The sequence below is a fragment of the Bacillus rossius genome, chromosome 17 (genome assembly GCF_032445375.1).
Source record: "Bacillus rossius redtenbacheri isolate Brsri chromosome 17, Brsri_v3, whole genome shotgun sequence".
NCBI lineage: Eukaryota > Metazoa > Arthropoda > Insecta > Phasmatodea > Bacillidae > Bacillus > Bacillus rossius.
The window spans coordinates 37,181,062-37,199,258 of record NC_086344.1 but is presented as its reverse complement, the minus strand read 5'-3'; the positions used below and the strand labels follow the sequence as shown (position 1 = coordinate 37,199,258).

At 41.1% G+C, this 18,197-nt stretch overlaps 1 protein-coding gene across 1 annotated transcript; it reads right to left on the bottom strand.

Annotated features, from left to right (window-relative positions):
* Positions 1-510: 510 nt before the first annotated feature.
* On the bottom strand, positions 511-16,543 carry LOC134540654 (transcription factor RFX3-like). The gene is made up of 9 exons (XM_063383528.1): positions 16,501-16,543; positions 13,443-13,575; positions 12,213-12,312; positions 10,174-10,290; positions 8,025-8,166; positions 5,860-6,136; positions 4,863-5,175; positions 2,546-2,664; positions 511-655 (listed from the first exon to the last, which is right to left on the bottom strand). The coding sequence occupies exons 1-9, from the start codon at positions 16,541-16,543 to the stop codon at positions 511-513; spliced, it is 1,389 nt and encodes a 462-aa protein (XP_063239598.1).
* Between the last annotated feature and the right edge of the window lie 1,654 nt (positions 16,544-18,197).

The following is an 18,197-nucleotide window of genomic DNA, read 5'->3' as shown; positions in this document are numbered from 1 at the left end:
CCAGACTGCTACAAGGTATAACCGCATCAGCGGTTTCTTCTTTGTGTTTGGCGGCCGTCTGCGAGAGAAGTCGTTGCCTTGTTTGCACGAGCCACTAATTACGAGTTTGCTTCCACACTGGATTAGTGTGATTGGTAGTTGTAACAATCGACATGCACCTCAAAGCAGGGGCGCAACAACAGGGAGGGGGGGCAAGGGTATTTTGCCCCCCCCCCTCCTTCTGAAACCATGAAGTGGGTGGAGAAACGGGGGCAAAGAAAGTGCTGTGTAATCAATTTTTTAGATGATAAAACTGCTTAAATAGCACCATTTTCCACCTTGAAATACAAATTTTTCCTGGGGGAGGACCCCCGGACCACCACGCCTTCAATAGAGGGGGATCGATGATTCTTTATAGAAAGGTATATTGCCCCCCCCCCTCCCTTTTGGAACTTTAGTTGTTGCGTCCCTGCCTCAAAGTAACTCGCCCGATCACGAAACACGGACGATGCTGCGGTGTTGCTCTCGGGATCACGGCCGCTGGCGGTGTGTACCGGACAGGGGCTTAAGCACGTCCGGCACCAGCAGCCACAGCAGGTTCTGGTAGAAGTGGAAGTCCACGCTCTCCACCAGCTGCTGCACGTAGGGGCAGTCGCACAGCACGTAGAGCTTGCTCCTGCAACACCCGGCCACACGCTGCCGTGCTCGGTGCGTCTCCAGCCATCGTCCAGTGCCTACGAAGCCACATTCTTCCAGCGGTCCTTGCACTGGGGGGGGGGAACAATGATTAGAGTTTTTTTTTTTGACGTGACGACATCTAATAAATCGATGAACGCCGGCTGCACGCACAAAAAAGTGTCCCGTTACGCCCATTGTACGCTTGCGCTGCATCTATCTCTCTTCCACTCGATTAGAACAAACCATCGGTTTGACTTTTTCGAGGCACATTAAACTTTGAAACACTCCCATTAGTTTCCCTACTTTTCCCATCATCATCCTATCCTTGACAGAATAACACAGATTGGAAGAAGTTAAATAGCAAACACGTATAAAAGTTATAGTTAAAATAATCTCTTCGTTAAAGTAATAAACATATTTGAATTAATGAGTGCAAATAAAAGTAAATTTATCAATTAAATTGTAGATTTCATTTCACTCCTTCTTTGTATCCATACAAAATAGTGATAATTCAATAAAAATGATTCAATTTTATTCATAAAAGTATGCAATCATTTCATCAATGTGTTATGACTTCACGTTGAACTATCGTCCATAAACCGACTTTACAGACAACCAATTTTTTTTTTAGCATGCCAGCATGCCATTGCTAATTACACTCTATGTCGTAGAGAAATCTCAATAAAGGAGAAAAAAATTATGAATATGCAACCACGCAGAAAACAAGGCAACAATTCGGCCGATGTCAAAAAAAAAAAAATGAAAAATGCAAGAATGCGCAGAAAATACAGTGGAAGGAAATAGTCGAAACATTATTTTATTTATCGTTCTTCAAACACACAAGATAGAATTTTCTAAGTTACGTTGTAAAGTAGTGTGTGTTTTCTAAGTTACGTGTTTCTAATTTATGACAGTTCTAAGTAATGGGGATTTTTTTTATTTTATTAGAGTTATGAGTTATGACTTTTTTAAGTTGTGAGTGGATCCCGTAATATGTTTTTGGACTGATTCTTCCCGCAGAATTTTCTGTGCTGTCGGCGTTTTTTTAATTTTTTGACGTTGGCTGATTTTTTCTTGTTTTCTGTGTGTTTGAATTATTGAGGTTTTTCTATGAAATAGTGTGATTAGCAATGGCATGTCCATCTTTCTTTACCCCCATTAGGCCTGTTCCACAATGAAACGGAGACGGAACACGGAAACGAAGACGGATCTCACGGAACAGAGCTTCTACAATAGCACGCAAACGGAGACGGACCCGTACGGACCTGCTCAGCAGTGCTGAAGTCTTCCGTTTACGTTACTCCGTTAGACCAATAGGAGCACGTTATTTATTCACTGCAGTTGTCAAGCTACAGTTGCGCGTTCATCTTAATTAATATATTAGTTTTGACAAATGTTGGTTTCCGTATTTCTCGACTATGTACTTTTTTTATGTGTGAACAACAAAACAAGATTTGTTTTGAAATTGAACTGTGCACCACGTGGGTTTCATCATGATGAATTTTGATGAACTTTTAATTTTCATGGTTAAAGATATACCTGCAATATATGACAAGGTGGAGAATGACTGCTTTACCACCGCCACAACGCAAAAAAAAAAAAAATTAACAAATCGACTTGCTACATTACCAAGTTAACAACCATACATTTCGATTTAACAGGTAGTTCACTTGATACTCGTAGTTTTCAGTTACGTCACGCTCGCTCTTTCTTATTGGCCAAGATTTCTTATGGGTCAGTGTATTGTAGAATGAGAAAAATACGGATGGTAACGGAACAATACTCCGTCTCCGTCTCCGTTATCCGTCTGTCCCGTTTGTCGTGTCATTGTAGAGCAGGCCTTAATCGAGGTTTCTCGCGACGTGTGCAGCGGCGAGTGTCTGCTCACTTGGGGAAGTACTTCTCCTCCTCCGTCTCGTCGCCGCCGACGCAGCTGCTGCGCCAGAACTCGTGCAGCAGGGACTCGACCGTGCCCAGCTCCAGGTTCACCAGCGCGTCCAGGAACGCCTGCGACCACCGGCCCGGAGGTCAGCCCCACACCCCCCCCACTCCTCCCCGCCCCCGCTGCCTGCTGCAACGTCCCCGCTTGCGTCCGGTCCGGTCAGCGGAGACCAGATTTCTATGGTTCTGTTCCAGGGCCGATTCCTTCTCTTAAAAAGAAGACACTTCGGTGCTATTTTTTAAAAATATTTTTTCATGAACTCGGTTCATTCGTAAGTAGAGACATGCACAAATTCGCGGATTCATCTCGCGATAGGCCGGAGTCAAAAAACAACTATACCTTCGTGTACACCGCTTCTGCGATTGGCCCGCATTTTAATCCGGGGGGAACTGCGGGGCCGACGGGAAACACTGGAGCCAGGAAAGTGCCGAATTACGGACAGCCTAGTTGAGACGTCTCGCGCGTCGGTAGCCAATGAACAGGTTTCATTTCCGCGAGTATTCAAAGGACTGTGGAGTCTATCCTAGAGGTAAATGAATCCGCGAATTTTGCAGGTCTCTATTCATAAGAATAGCATCATTTCCAACAAATATGACACTTCGTTCTTCGATGGTACGTACTTCACCAAAAACAGTGTCTTCTCGACTGATTACATGATGCATTTTTACGATATAATGATTTGCGATGAGCTTGTCAAACTGCCGGGAACGATTCAAATAAATCACCAATTATAATGTGCGTTTGAAAAAAAAAAATGTACCAATGTCTTGATGTAAAACTTAGTTTGATCGATTTGATTGATTTTTATTGCATTCAATAGACCACACATAATGGTGTAGAATATGTCATGAAAAAAAATACAAATAAACATAAATGCAAACACATAAACAGGTACAAGAACAGTATTAGAAACATACAAAATTAAAACAATATAGTAACAGCTGCACTTCCATGAATTAGCACCCATTTAGATAATATTATATGATAAGAAAAATAATACATAATTACAGTAAACAAAATTAAGTGTATATATCGACATTAGAACACAATCTAACCTATATCGCATAGTACAGTAGTTCATCATAATCATATATAAAACTCACTAAAAAAAACAGTAAAAATGTTACGAAGCTACCTCCTGTTCATAATCATCTATATTATAAAAAGCCTTATGTGATAAATAAAGAAATAATTCTTTTTTTAAATAAATTATATTGCTCCATATTTTTTAGAGCTGATGGTAATTTATTAAATAATCTAATACCAACATTTCTAACTGACTAAAGTTTTTTTCTTATGAACCTTTGCAGTGTCAGCCTGACACCCCCCCCCCCGCCACCCCCCCCGCTCCCTGCTGCAACGTTCCCGCTCGCGTCCGGTCAGCGGAGATAAGATTATCATGGTTTTATTCTAGGGCCAATTTCCTCTTTTAAAAAAATAAACTTAGGTGCTATTTTTTTTTAAATATTTTTTTATGAACTCTGTTTATTCATAAGAATAGAAAATAGAAACATTTCCAACAAATATGACACTTCGTTCTTCGATGGTATGTACTTACTTCACCAAAAACAGTGTCTTTTCGACTGATTACATGATACATTTTTTACGATATAAAGATATGTGATGAGCTTGTCAAACTACTGGGAACAATTCAAATAAATCAGCAATTATAATGTGCGTTTGAAAAAAAAAATGTACCAATGTCTTGATGTAAAAAATAGTTACAAATAACCGTTGCAATATAAGAAAAAAGCTTTTCTTTTTTCCCCGAATCTATTTAGTAAATACGTTTTGGAACTAACTTTCTGGTAAAATACATTTGAGATCATATCTGGATCCTTACTATTTTATCAATACCTAATAAGTATCATTTCTGTCGCACGGAACTCCACGTACACTTTTTTTAATTTTTGTATTTTGTAAATAATTTTAATTTCTCGTCCTGTTCATCAACATAATTTCTACTGGCTCGCTGTAGGAAAGGTTTTGACGGAGATGAAAAAAACTGACGAAAAACTAGCTTCTACTGCTTAGGTTCCCCCCTTCCCTTCTTTGCGACAGAGAGGGGAGTGACGGAAATTCTGTGTCGCAAAGAAGGGAGGGGGGGGGACCTAAGCTGCGCAGTAGAAGCTAGTTTTCGTCAGTTTTTTAAATCTCCATCAAAACCTTTTCCTACAGCGAGCCAGTAGTAGTTAGTTTGTGCTGTTATGAGAAAACAAAGGCGTGGCGTGGCAGTCTGCGAGATGCGAGAGGTTGCACTCACTTCGAGATGCTCCTTGTAGACGTAGTGGAATATCTCAATGTCGTCCCGGGGCAGGTCGTAGCCTGGCGGCAGCTCGATGGGCGGGAACTCGGGGATGGCCTTGGACGCGTCCCCGAAGATCCTGGTCTGGGGCAGCGCGACGGGGCGGCACGGGGTGTAGGTGCCCCCGCCCAGGCAGAACGGCCCCGGGCTGGAGCCGGGCCGCCGCTGGGCCCCCCGCTGCTTGCCGCCGGCGGGGCTGGCCAGCGGGATGCCGTTCAGCTTGGAGCCCGGCTTCACCCGGATGCCGTAGTAGTGGTACTTGGAGTTGCCCCTGCGGAGGTCAGGCCGCGTTCACGAGAGTCCCCCTCCCCCGGCTTGCGGCAACTCTTACGCCGATTGTCGTTCCGTTCGGACCTTTCGTTTACAACTCGACTCGATTATTATTTTTGTCGCGTAAAACAATATCTGTTTTTACAACTATAATGATACCATTAAGTTAAGACGACACCCAACCTGAGATTAAAGACGTTCGCATTCCTGCCGGAAACTCGTGTCAGAGTCTCGGACTGTGCTCGGACATTTACTTGTAGTCGTGGCAATAACTCAAACTATTCTTGTCGTCAGCAGGGGCGCAACAACAGGGTGGGGGGGGGGGGGGGCAAAGGTATTTTGCCCCCCCTCTGAAACCTTAAAGTGGGGGCAAACGGGGGCAAAGAAAGTGCCGTGTGATAAATTTTTAGATAATAAAACTGCTTAAATAGCACCATTTTCCACCTTGAATAAAAATTTTCCCGGGGGAGGACCCCCGGACCCCGCTTCAATAGTGGGGATCGATGATTCTTTATAAAAAGGTATATTGCCCCCCCCCCCCTTTGGAAATTTAGTTGTTGCGCCCCTGGTCATCAGTGCTATCATGAAGTTTATAAGTACAGAAACTGGCAGTCCCCGGCCGCGGAGCGTGAGAAGAATGTGGGGTACCTGAACGGCGCGGACGCCAGCGGGGTCCGGTACATGCCTGGTGCCGAGGCGTCGTGTCCGCAGGCCCAGGAACACCGCCCGGATCAGCTTCCCGAAGGAGGCGGCGTTGACTGGCTCGAAGCCGTTCTCCTGGCAGTGGTACAGGTAGTGCGTGTAGAGGGCGTAGCGGGGCAGCGACTGCCCCTCGGCCGTCTCGTAGTTCTCCAGCAGCCACTGGACCTGTCGCCGTCGTCCGGGGTGAGCGGGGCGGATCCCCCGGAGCCCGGGCCCCAGCAGGAGGCGTGCTTGAAGGAAGCCTTCCAAGTTGTGCGACACTATCACATTTACAATTGCCACCACCAGGCTTGTGCAAGGCTTTAACTAAGGGAATCAATCGAAGCTCTTCTTAATATTTTTATTTTACTTCGCTGGGAAATTTGCTATTCGTTTTATTTGAAACTTCGTTTGTGATGCAAAGCTTCAAAACATTGGAATCCTGAGAATCACTCATGAAAATATTAATTTTTTTTTTTTGTTGCATGTGTTTTGCTGGAATGAAGTTGATTATGTACTTAAAAAAAATAAAAGGTGGCTTTCAATTTGCTTTAAATGAATGCTCAATATTGATATTATGCATGATTATTTTTTAATTTTTATTAAATTATGTTATATACAGGCACCAATTAATTGATGACTTAATCAATTAAAAAAATTACAAACATTAAACAATTATTATTGCAATTGGATTTGACTTTGTGAATATTTTGACTATTTGATTTGATATTTGCTTAGCATAAAAAAAGAAGGTATTTGCACAGGTCTAATGACCACAGTAACTTTTATATGTTTCTAGAATTTTTTTTAAATTATGGGTATTGGAAAGTTGTGCATAATAAAATAAGGACGGGGCCCGACACAATTATTTCCCCCCCTGCCCCTTCGTTCGTAGTCTCTCTATACAGATCCGGGTGCAATGGACTCGTGAGAGCTGTACAGTAGTTCCTACAGTACTCGATCAGGGTGTTCACATTCTGGAAAGTCAGGGAAGTTAAACTCCTGGTAAGTCATGAAAATTCCCCAGTCATAGCAATTTGTAGGGAAAATGTAATTCACCAATCTGCATGCATCCAGACCGTGAAAACAATTTTTTTTTGTATATGGTATTTTGGTGCATAGTTGAACACTTATAAATGGGTGCACGCAAGGTTCTGGTTGAAACATGGAAGTAAGAAGTGTAGGATTCGGTGTGGGCCACGTAAATACGTAAAGTCAAAATGAGAACATCTCTCTCTCTCTCTCTCTCTCTCTCTCTCTCTCTCTCCCTCCCTCCCTCCCTCCCTCCCTCCCTCCCTCCCCCCCACCCCTTTGTCCATCTGCACGGCAAATCAATTTTGGTTGTAATGAAGTTTAATGCTGATTTATTTGCAGATGCGTTGGTATTATGTTTGTTTAGCAATATACACTACGTGATGGTATCTTTACGATTCTACCTTGAAATTTTTTTTTGTCAAGCTCTTTCAACAAATTTATAGAATATTTGTCTTTATACAGCTACAATTTGATTTGCTATCCAATTGCTAACCAGTTGACGTCAGCTTCTGACCAGATTCCTGGCGGTGTTTTTCTTTACTTCCTTTAGAAAATTACAAAAATGGGTAAATTATTTTAAAAAAATAAAAAATTGTCAGGGAAGTCGGGGGAAATGTTATTACTGATCTTTGTGGACATTGTGTCGTTGAATAGGTTGGGTTAGCGTTACCTTTGAATATATATATACTGTATAGAAGTCGCGAGTGGATAGGATTTACTCTACGTTTTTCAGGAGCGCATGATGAGCAGCTCGGGAACTTCACCGCTGCAGTGCGCTGTCATTCCCCCGCACCCCCCACCCAACATTCACTGCAGCTCAAGGTCGTTCAACGGGAGTTTGTGCGTCACAAAACTGTAGGGATTAAAAGGTGTGGTAGAGGGTGGGTGGGGGAAGGGGTGTTTGAAGAGTTCGAGACTTGTCCGCTAGGGACCGCCACAAGTCGATGCCCCTAGAGATGGTGGCGATTGCGGCGGTGAATTAACCAACTACCTCAAAACAACCGTATTAGAAATTTTAACCCGGGCTGGCGACTTCTATACAGTATATGTATATATTCAAAGGCGTTACTTGAAATACAAGTACGACCGTCGAGTGTGATCGGCAGCCCCGGGGCCAGTGTCGGGGAGGCTCACCGTGCCGGGCGAGAGGCGCGAGACGGGGGGGGGCCGCCCCCTTGGCGCCGGAGCCGTCCGGGACGATGTAGGTGACCCCGCCCATGTCCACCTCCGTCGCCGACTGCCAGGCGCCCTCGTCGCCCGCGCCCGGCTGCAGCGCCTGCAACCAGGGCTCTTCCCCGTCCGCTACAGGCACCATTATACAGTTCTACTCTTGGTCCTCTCTCGAGTTGGGTGTCACCATCCATGTTTTTGTAATACTGACTCCACCAAAATGCTGCATTTTATGATAGAACAATTTACAATAAATTGTTCCGAAACAGCTACATTTCAATTAATTTTTCTGATCCGTGTGGTTTTGGTGCAAATTTTTTTTTTGTCTGGAAATGACGACATTCATTGAAATTCAAGCCTTAAAAGGTTACTTTTTTTAATATTTGAGTTTTGGTTTAGTGCTAATCAATTCTATTGTATAACTGGCATTTTGGTGTTATGCTGTGTATTGATTGAGGTGCTTTTCAATGTTATTTTGCATTTTCTCACAATTCAATGTATGATCTTATCCCTAATTATACTGAAAGATTAACACAAAAAAAAATTTAAATACTTAAGTTACAAAAAAAATAAAAATTGGGTACATCTCAGGAATAGCGAAGTATGAATGAAAGGGTTGAAGCAAACCGCGACGAGACATCGTCGACCTGATGTTCGTGTCGCGAAGAGCAGGCGACAGGCAGGGGGCAGCCACGGACGCATCATCACATGCTGAACGGGTGAGGCTGATTTTTTTTTTCCTCCCCCTATGTGGTTAGACGCCAAGAACATTGGCATAATTCTGCCAAGACATGCATTAGAAACATATAGATTCCAAGACATATTAGGGTCACTGTAGACACCAAATTTTGTTATCTCGTAGCCTCAAACAACATGTTGATTTTTTTTTATTTTCTTATTACTTTTATTTAAGGGCTATTTTGGAAATTGTAACATGATGGGTGTAAAAAGTTGGGAAAGTGTTAGTAATAATTATTATAATTTGCATGACTTATTACAAACACCATATCACAATTAGTAAATGTCTGTTGAAAATATTTTTTTTTTATATATATATTTGTTACATGCCCACCAACAGTCAGGGACTATCTTGGCAGGCACGATAAATGCAGCAAATACTGATGAGGACCAATGAGGTCACTGTAGGTACGTGAACACTTCCCCCGAGTCAGCACCAATAGCAGACAGCCCCACCTGAAGGAAAGGACCGCAACAGGTACGCGCCTCTACAATTGGCCAACACGCCTAAGTAGACTGTACCACGACAGACATTAACAAACACAGTGACAGGACATAAAAACAGTTGAGACAGTACTAAACATGAAAAGCTACATGAAAATATTAAGAGCTGCAATTATTTCAGATATTAGAAAGAAAATAATTAATACACAGTAACATTAAAATTAAAAGAAAAAAATTAGTAAGTTAACAGAGGAGAACATATCAAAGTACCAATGATAAATATCAAATTAAATACACGATATTTAATAATAGAAGCAAACTTGAAAGAAACGAGTTAAAATTGATGTTCCAATTAGATTTGATGACAACCAATGCGAGGGAGGTACCATGTTAAAATTTCAGAAATAGCCCCTCAATTACAGTGATGATTAGAAAAGAAAATAAATTTGACGAGGCATGTGAGACAGAGGCTTAAGAGAACCACTCCAGTGTTTCAGGGGCACTACGCAACCCGCGTTAACCTCATAACATTCAATGCTATTTTCATTTTGCTTATAACTAATTAACTAAAATAGATTTTGAAATGATGCTTGCTTGATATGTAAGACAGCGATGCTCTTATCAAAGCCCCTTTCTTCGAAAACGTGCATAAATTATGGTTTTATACTAATCTTTACTAATATGCATAAGTGTATTTTCTAGGTTTGAACCATAATTTATGCACGTTTTTGAAGTAAGGGGCTTTGATAAGAGCATCGTTATCTTACATATCAAGCAAGCATAATTTTGAAATCTATATTAGTTAATAAGTTATAAGCAAAATGAAAATAGCATTGAATCTTATGAGGTTAACGCGGGTTGCGTAGTGCCCTGAAACACTGGAGTGGCCTCTTGAGGGAGAATGTCGCGCCGTGCCGAGGGGTGCACTCACATACGCGCCGGCCGACGACACGGACTGCATCTCCGTCGCCGCAGGAGCCGCCTGGTCGACCGCTCGCTGGCCGATCTGCAGGGCGATGCTCTGCTCGAGCGACTGATGAGCGTCCACCTGCCCGCCAACGCACACACGCTCACCTCTCACCTCTGCCGTTCTCCCCGAGGGCCAAGTTAAAATATTCGTACATTTAGAATTATTTGAGGTTGTTCTAAAACATCCTGTTATCCATAGCACTACAGCAAAAAAAAAGTAAGTTTCGTGAACTATGATAAGAAGGTAAGAGAAAATGTAAAAATTATCAAAATTAGGGTTCGGTGGGGGGGGGGGGACATTCCTATATGCCACCCCCCCCCCCCCCCCAACCTATATTCCACCAGTGTTCCCCCCCCCCCCCCCCCCCCGGTCAAAATCAACGTAGCTTCGCGATTGCTACCGTACGCTCGAGAATACGATACAGACTGCTTCTCATCTCCTCTGCGCGCACTGTGCCGTCATTGGTTCACGATTTGCCGAACACGTAACTGTGAGAACGAATTTCCCTGTCCCGTCCAACAGTTTTTTTTTTCTTTCCTCATCTTCCTAGCGGGCAAAGTAACAGATGAACTCTAATGAAAATTACCATTAAAAAAAAAGACAAATATCATGCAAATTTTGCTATAAAATATTTTCCTGTGCCGTATACACGTATGCTCTGTTGTCATTCCCATCAACAGTGCGTAACAAACACTTGCCAGTATGATAAAGATAACGAATACATTTGTTTAATTTAACTTCAAAATAGATACATTATTGATTGTGATCAAGCTAAAGCTGTAGATGTTTGATTTCGCTTGAAATTAATGTTGTTTGTAACCTTTACACTGCCCTATTTTCTCTGTCTTAACCAGAATGTTTCCCTAACTTGTTCAGTGTGTTTGGCAAGGTTAAATATATATTAAAAAACACGTTATAAAAAAACTTCAACGAACATACATAAAGTGCAGAATTCATTATAAAAAATTTTCTTACAAAATATACAGTTTGCACCATTTTAATTATTTTTTTTAACAGTACATGACTAAGAATTGCCAGTCTGAAAAGTTTAATTAATGTTATTTTTAAGTAGTATTATGTTTAATTAACGTTAGCACTCAAAATTATGGTTAAAATTAAAATACATATCAGTTTTAAGACACTAACAGACTACATAGCAAGGAAAAATTGACTATATTATTTTGTTACTACGAAATTGTCAATTTCACTGTGTTTTTCCAGGTTTTGAAGACATATTTTCAATTCCCTGAGTTTTCCCTGTGGGGAACCCGGATCTCGGCTCTTGCCTGGAGCGAGTTCCAGAAACTGTGGAAAGTATAGCGTCGGGTATCGCAGGAACAGGACTCAAACCCAGGTTATCCCTGACAGATCGCTGCACTGTGGTATCCTTCCTGCTCTCCCGCTGGTGAGGACTTCTATGACATAAACATTTTTGTATATTTGGTTTTTGATATTTTTGGTGTTTGATGTTTTTTTGAACCTTTGACATTTGTTTCGTTATCATGATACTTTATTATACCTGTTTGCAAATTTTGATTTTTTTTTGTATACTAGCTGCAGTACCCGGCGTTGCCCGGGCTAAACACATGGAGCTCTATTGTCTGCGAGTTAAAGAAAACTTGATAGCGCTGCATGACAGTGTGTTGGACATAGAGAAATGTTACACAATTACTGTTTGTATGTCTATGACCTATGATTTTTTGTTTACCCATGACGATCGGTTATTTGTTATTAATTATTAAGACCATTAATCGAAATAAAAACTATCCTATTTCTCAAGTTGGAAAAAAATTACACATAAATGCCAGTATTCATCGAAATCGGTTGACTTGGCGAAGAGTTCACTGGAAACAAACGTCAGGACACTGGATTTTTATATGTTAAGATTTTCGCTATTTTGGTGTTGTTATTCATTTTTGGATCATTTTTAAGCCGTTTCATCCTTCTTGGGTGACCGTCCTATTGCTGGTCCGAGCGCCGCGGGGGAAACACGCGCTCACTTGGTCGCAGCCGGCCGCGGGCGGAGACCGGCCGTAGTGCTCGTCCGACGCCAGCACGTACATGGACTCGGTCACCTCCTTCTGGAGCAGCGCGTAGTTCCTGGAACACGGCGCGACATCGCGCTGCACCGCCCGTCTCCCCTCCGCGCTCCGACAAGTCAGGGAGGATCGGGGCGTTCACTTGGGAGCACGGAAACGTGACCGTTTGGTACTTAGCGTGAACTCTTGTACATAGAACTGTGTTGTGAGTTGACTTTGTGGCACTTGTACCGGGCCAAGTTGTAGACACAGTTTAAATCACCCGCGCACCAGCTTTTTTACAGTCGGCACCGTGTCGGAACACTGCAAGGGTTGGCAGTCCATAAACCGTGAGAGTGGCATCCCTGCGGTGAGAAACAAAAGAACAGCCTTCGTTTTATCATCGGCATGATGGCGGCAGGTTGCAGTGGTGCGGGGCTGACGCTATCGCGTAATTTACGTTGCGTCGTCGGTTAAAACCTTCTCGATACAGTCCACATATGTGTGTCATCATTAACAGTGACAGCAATTTGACCGGAACTGTCATGTTCCTGTGCGTCATCGCTAGTTAATTTTGTAACGCTTACTCCACCATAAATAGCGGTATAAAATTTCACATGCTGCATATTTACGATGTCAAAAATGTTTATATTTTTTCAAACATTCATTTGCTTGCCCGATTTATTTTTTTCAATTGTCCCCATTGGTCAAGACGTGCTTATCACGAATTATTGTGTTGTACAAGTGCATCGTGTGTCATTTGAAACGACAAAGAGTTTCGGGAACGCCGGTGTTTATTGAACGAGTGAGTGTCGTATTTGTTCGGAAAATGGTGCTGTGTTTACGAATGAAAGAGTTAGTGGAGAATGAAATCGGCTTGAAAATAAGACAAGTTTTGAGGATCTCTCCTCCTTTTTTGATAACCCAGCCTTCATATCCTATAAGGACTTTATAGGCTGGGGCCCCCACGGGCACGGATGCGGATCACGCTGCATATGCAACCGGGAAGGGCGTTAGAGCTTCTGGCTATACACAGGGGCTGGGGCTACCCATCCCAGCATGTGTACCACCTTCGGCCCCCTACTCCACTCGACTGACCAGCAAGTTGGATGCTCCCTTAGCCCTCCGGAGTTGTCTGAAAATGAGACGGTGGGATGTCGGATGCAGGATTGGCCGGCGGGAGGGGGGAGCGGAGGGGCGCGGGCTACTCACGGGTCCTGCCCCGTCGAGTCCACCAGCACGCCCATGTCCTGCAGGAAGGTGGGCTGTCCCGGGGCGTCGCCCCCCAGCGTCCCGCCGTACACAGGCTGCAGCTCGTGGAGCTGCCCGCCCACCGGGACGCCCTCTGCCACACACGCCACGCACGCCACACTCGTCAGTCCCAACAGTTTACACCAGCCCCCCCTTTTTGACGTGGTAACGTCTTATAAATCGATGAACGCCAGCTGCACGCACGGAAAAGCACGACTCGTCACGTTCCGCCCCGAGCCGAGCGTGCAAGGAACCGGCCTACCACCGTGCGAGAAAAATCTTCTGTAATATCAAACAGGTTAAGGCGGGCTTTTTAAAAGAAGCAATTTAATCTTGTGACGTTATCGCGTAAAATTATCGTCAGTTAAACGAATTTACAGACAACATCCCCGCCCCCCTTTTTTTCTTCCAATACTAACAATATTTATTATAATACTATGATAATAAATAGTACAATATTTTACATGCTGTATTCCGTATGCATGTTTAGTTTATAATAGGTTTTAAATATTTATACCACTTTTAGAATTTTATGTTACCATCATTATACAGTACAAGTAAAAAAAAAAACTTTGTAGTTAAACAGTAGGCATAGACCCCTTCATTTTTTTACAATTTTAAATATCCTTTTTTTTTCATGCTTTTATTTTTGGTTGAATTTTTTTTTTTTTTAGTACAAGCCACAAATCAGTTAGGTGAATTATATTCAAGATATCTCGGATGCACAAAACTTGGCCAAATCTCACAGGGGTGTGGTCGTATCGGAGAGCAAGATAGTTACTAAAACTAGTTTGGAGGACAGCAGTCTGGAAACTGCAGCACAGTGCATACAAGTGATCAGGCACTAACACAAGTGGGGGGGGGTGGGGGGGGTGGGGGGTTACTAGAACACTCTAATCACAAATCCCACCCCCTTCAGGGAAGATTTTGGCAGAGAGCAGTGGCAGATACAGGAATTTATTTCAGCAGATTTGAAAAAAAAAATACATTTATAAAATATGATTTTTTATATTTAAAAAAAAACTTTACAAAAGGGGTTTGGACAGTTACATTATCATTCTCAACATACATTACTTTATCCCCCCCCCTTCCCTTATCACCCTGCAAACCATTATAGGTAGATTGTCAACACGCACACACATTGGCATACCACAATTCTTCCCTTTCCCCTCCCCGCATTATGTGTACCATAATTCTGCTCGTGTGTATCAAAATTCTTGAACAGTGTACTATAAATTTGTTCATGTGTGCCATAATTATTTAACAGTGTACCATAGCAATTATTGTGTGTTTAACGTAGCAACAAGTACTGAACCATTCGCTCCCACCTCCAAAGCAAAATGCTGCACAAATTCCCAGCTGATTACGTATGTTATTTACCTTTCGTCCTGGAGGCAAAATAAAATCTGTAGCAAATATTTCTGTGGTCACGAATTAACTATTGACTGATGTGCTGATAAAGCCCTAAGTGACTAAACACGAATTTTAAAAAAAATCAAATTACAAATGAGCATGTGCCCAGGTAACCATAAAAGTATATGTTTAAGGTAATTATTGTATTGTTTAATGGTGAAAAGAATTGTTTTAAAAAAAAAAAAAAACCTTTTTCTCTGCAACTATACATTTTGTAGAAAAATTTTAAAAACATAGAATTATATAAAGTGTAGCATTTCATAAAGGGGATTTAAAAAAAAAATACATTTTGGACAAATTTATCTTCTTTTTTTAAATAAAATAGAGGGGGGGGGGGTGTAGAATTTTCAAATAAAAAATTAATCAACATAAAAATACCATATGTCTAAAATTGTAAGTTAAAATTAGGCTATAAATAGCGTCTGTAACAAAATTCTAATTTTTCCCCATGCATTCGCATCAACAATGTTCAGCAACAGTAACTTTTCCCCCCTTCATCTTGATATCTTCCTTAGAAATGCAGAGCCATATTAACTAGTATTTTCTATCAAGCAAGCAAGCCGTTCCCACTCGTCACTAGCGTCTAGTGCTTAGTTTACAAGGGCTAAGGGTCAATTGCCACGTAAGACGACAGTATTTGGTAGGGAATCGTACCCAGTTTTTGAAGTGACGTCTAATAAATCGATGAACGCCGGCTGCACGCATGAAAAAGTGTCCCGTTATGCACATTGTCCCATTTCGCTGTGTCCCATTACGCTCATTTTATATTGCTCTTTGCTAAACTGAACCTCCTAGCATTGCGACCGAGTCCGTGGAGTAATTCTGTTTTCATGCATTTCAATGTAACATTTTCATTGCTCTTTGCTAACCCGTTCCTCCTTGCATTGCTGCAGAGTCCGTGGCGCAAATATATTATTATTGACTGCATCTTGGTGTTGGGTAAGCCATTTTCCTTCACAGCATCCTTGAAACACTCCCATTCGTTTCCTACTTTTCCTATCATCGTCCTATCCTTAACAGAATAACACAGATTGGAAGAATTTAAATAGCAAACATGTATAAAAGTTATAGTTAAAATAATCTCTTCATTAAAGTAATAAACATATTTGAATTAATGAGTGCAAATAAAAGTAAATTTATCAATTAAATTGTAGATTTCATTTCACTCCTTCTTTGTATCCATACAAAATAGAAATAATTCAATAAAAATAATTCAATTTTATTCATAAAAATATGCCATCATTTCATCAATGTTTTATTATGACGTCACGTTAAACTATCGTCCGTAAACCGACTTTACAGACAACCAATTTTTTTAAATATATTTATGAACAAAGCCATATTCACAAGTGGCTCCCCCTTTTATTTTCTTCCAAAATTGTATCTTCCACAGCAAAATTGCTTGACAGCTCCATCATCAGAAAAAAAAAATTCTTAGTTACATATATAGTTGAAGAGCTGAGTTCTTAGGAATAAAATCATAACATGAATGTGAATTATGAAAAATGAAGCTGTATAGTGAATTACATAGTAATAACTATAGCTTGTGATGCCCACAGAAAATGAACAAAATTTCCAGAGGGCAGTTATTTAAGTTAGTGCTCACCTTCATCTTTAACAACTTGAACCTCTTCCTTGACTGATAACATCATTCGTGATGCAAACAAAGCCAACTCAATTATTATTATTATAGTAGTAATGATACCTAAACACTAATGGTATTCTAGTCTCCCTTGGTAACAATACTTAAAAGTTAAATTGTATTTCACCATGGAGAAAACATTTCCATTCGGGAACACCAAAGGTGGACTGTAGAAATGGTGTAAAAACAAAATGTTTTAATCTCTTTATCGTGTAACCATGGAGGAATAATTCTGTGGAGTTTGTGCCTGTAATAAAGTTGAAGTCAGCTTAGCTCTGGTGAGCAGTGTTTTCAATTTTGAGTAGTTTCACACCACAAGAGATAACCCACTTGAGATTAGAAATACAGGATAAAGTTTTTTTTTTCTATACTAACCATTGGAAGTATGTGTTCCAGATCTAGCCCAGTGCAATATGCATAGTTTGAAAAATGTATCAGTGCATTTCAGCTCAGGTGATAATACTTTATATAAATATATATATGATTGAAATACCTTTAATTATTTGAACCAACATCTTTCAGTTCTTATAAAACAAACGATTCTACACTGTTGACTAGGTTAATGCTATATGAAGAATTATTTTTGTTTATTTGACAAGTATATTCAGCTGTCAAAGCAGAAATGTCAGTTCAAGAACGGTCAAAATAATTACAACTTATCCTCAATAGAGTATGAACTATGAAGAGATGATAAACTGATAACAGACAAAATTATGATGGAAATGCAGGGGTAGGGAGGGGCACCCCCGAGAAAAAACCACTGTCTGCCCATGTTCCCCACTTTAAAAAAATATATATATACACATACAAATTTTGCGCATGGATCACTGGCAGGAGAGATACCTGAGAACTACAGGTACCAGGCAAGGCGGTGATGCAAAATAATGTGACTATAATATAATAATATAACTCTTAAAACTGTTTGAGTTAATTAAAAAAATACTTTATATGAAGTGGAAATCCGATAATTAAGTACATATGATTTGAAAGTTAGTCCATATTCACTGGCCTCTTTTCAAACACCAAGACACAGTTAGAAATAGAGGTGGACGGGATCCCGAAATTCGGGATAAAAGTCAGGGAAAAAAACCATTCCCGAACTTCGGGAAAATAATTGTTCTCTTCGGGATAATACCTTGGGAAAACAAATTTTTTTTAAATAGTAAAACCTTCGTCATACTAATTTTTATATTATAGAATTACGTTATGTATAAATACGTCCCGTAAAAACTTTGTATATGTATTAAACGAACGAAGTACAAAGACATCACAAAAAATAAAATACATATTATAAGTTAGAAATAAAACTTGTGATGTAAGACTGAAGCTGTAAGCGGTCATTTGGAAAGCAAACAATGCCGTGGTTGGCTGGAAAGGTGAAAGAGGGGGAGAGGCAGCCATGGTGAAGAGAAAACGCAGCGACAAACTACCCTTCATCCCGCATCGCACATCTGTCACGCCCGTGCAGAAGTTCAGGAAGCCCCAGAGCTAAAGTGGCACAAGTGACACACAGTGTAGTAGTTCAACTAAGCACAGTGTTTCAGGAGGCAGCAATTAACAGCAGTCTAAAAGTGGGATCATCATTGCTGCAGTCACGAGCGTAAAGTTTTTTCCAACTGAGCTGGTTCCAACGGCAAGATCCCAGTTCGTGATCACAAAGC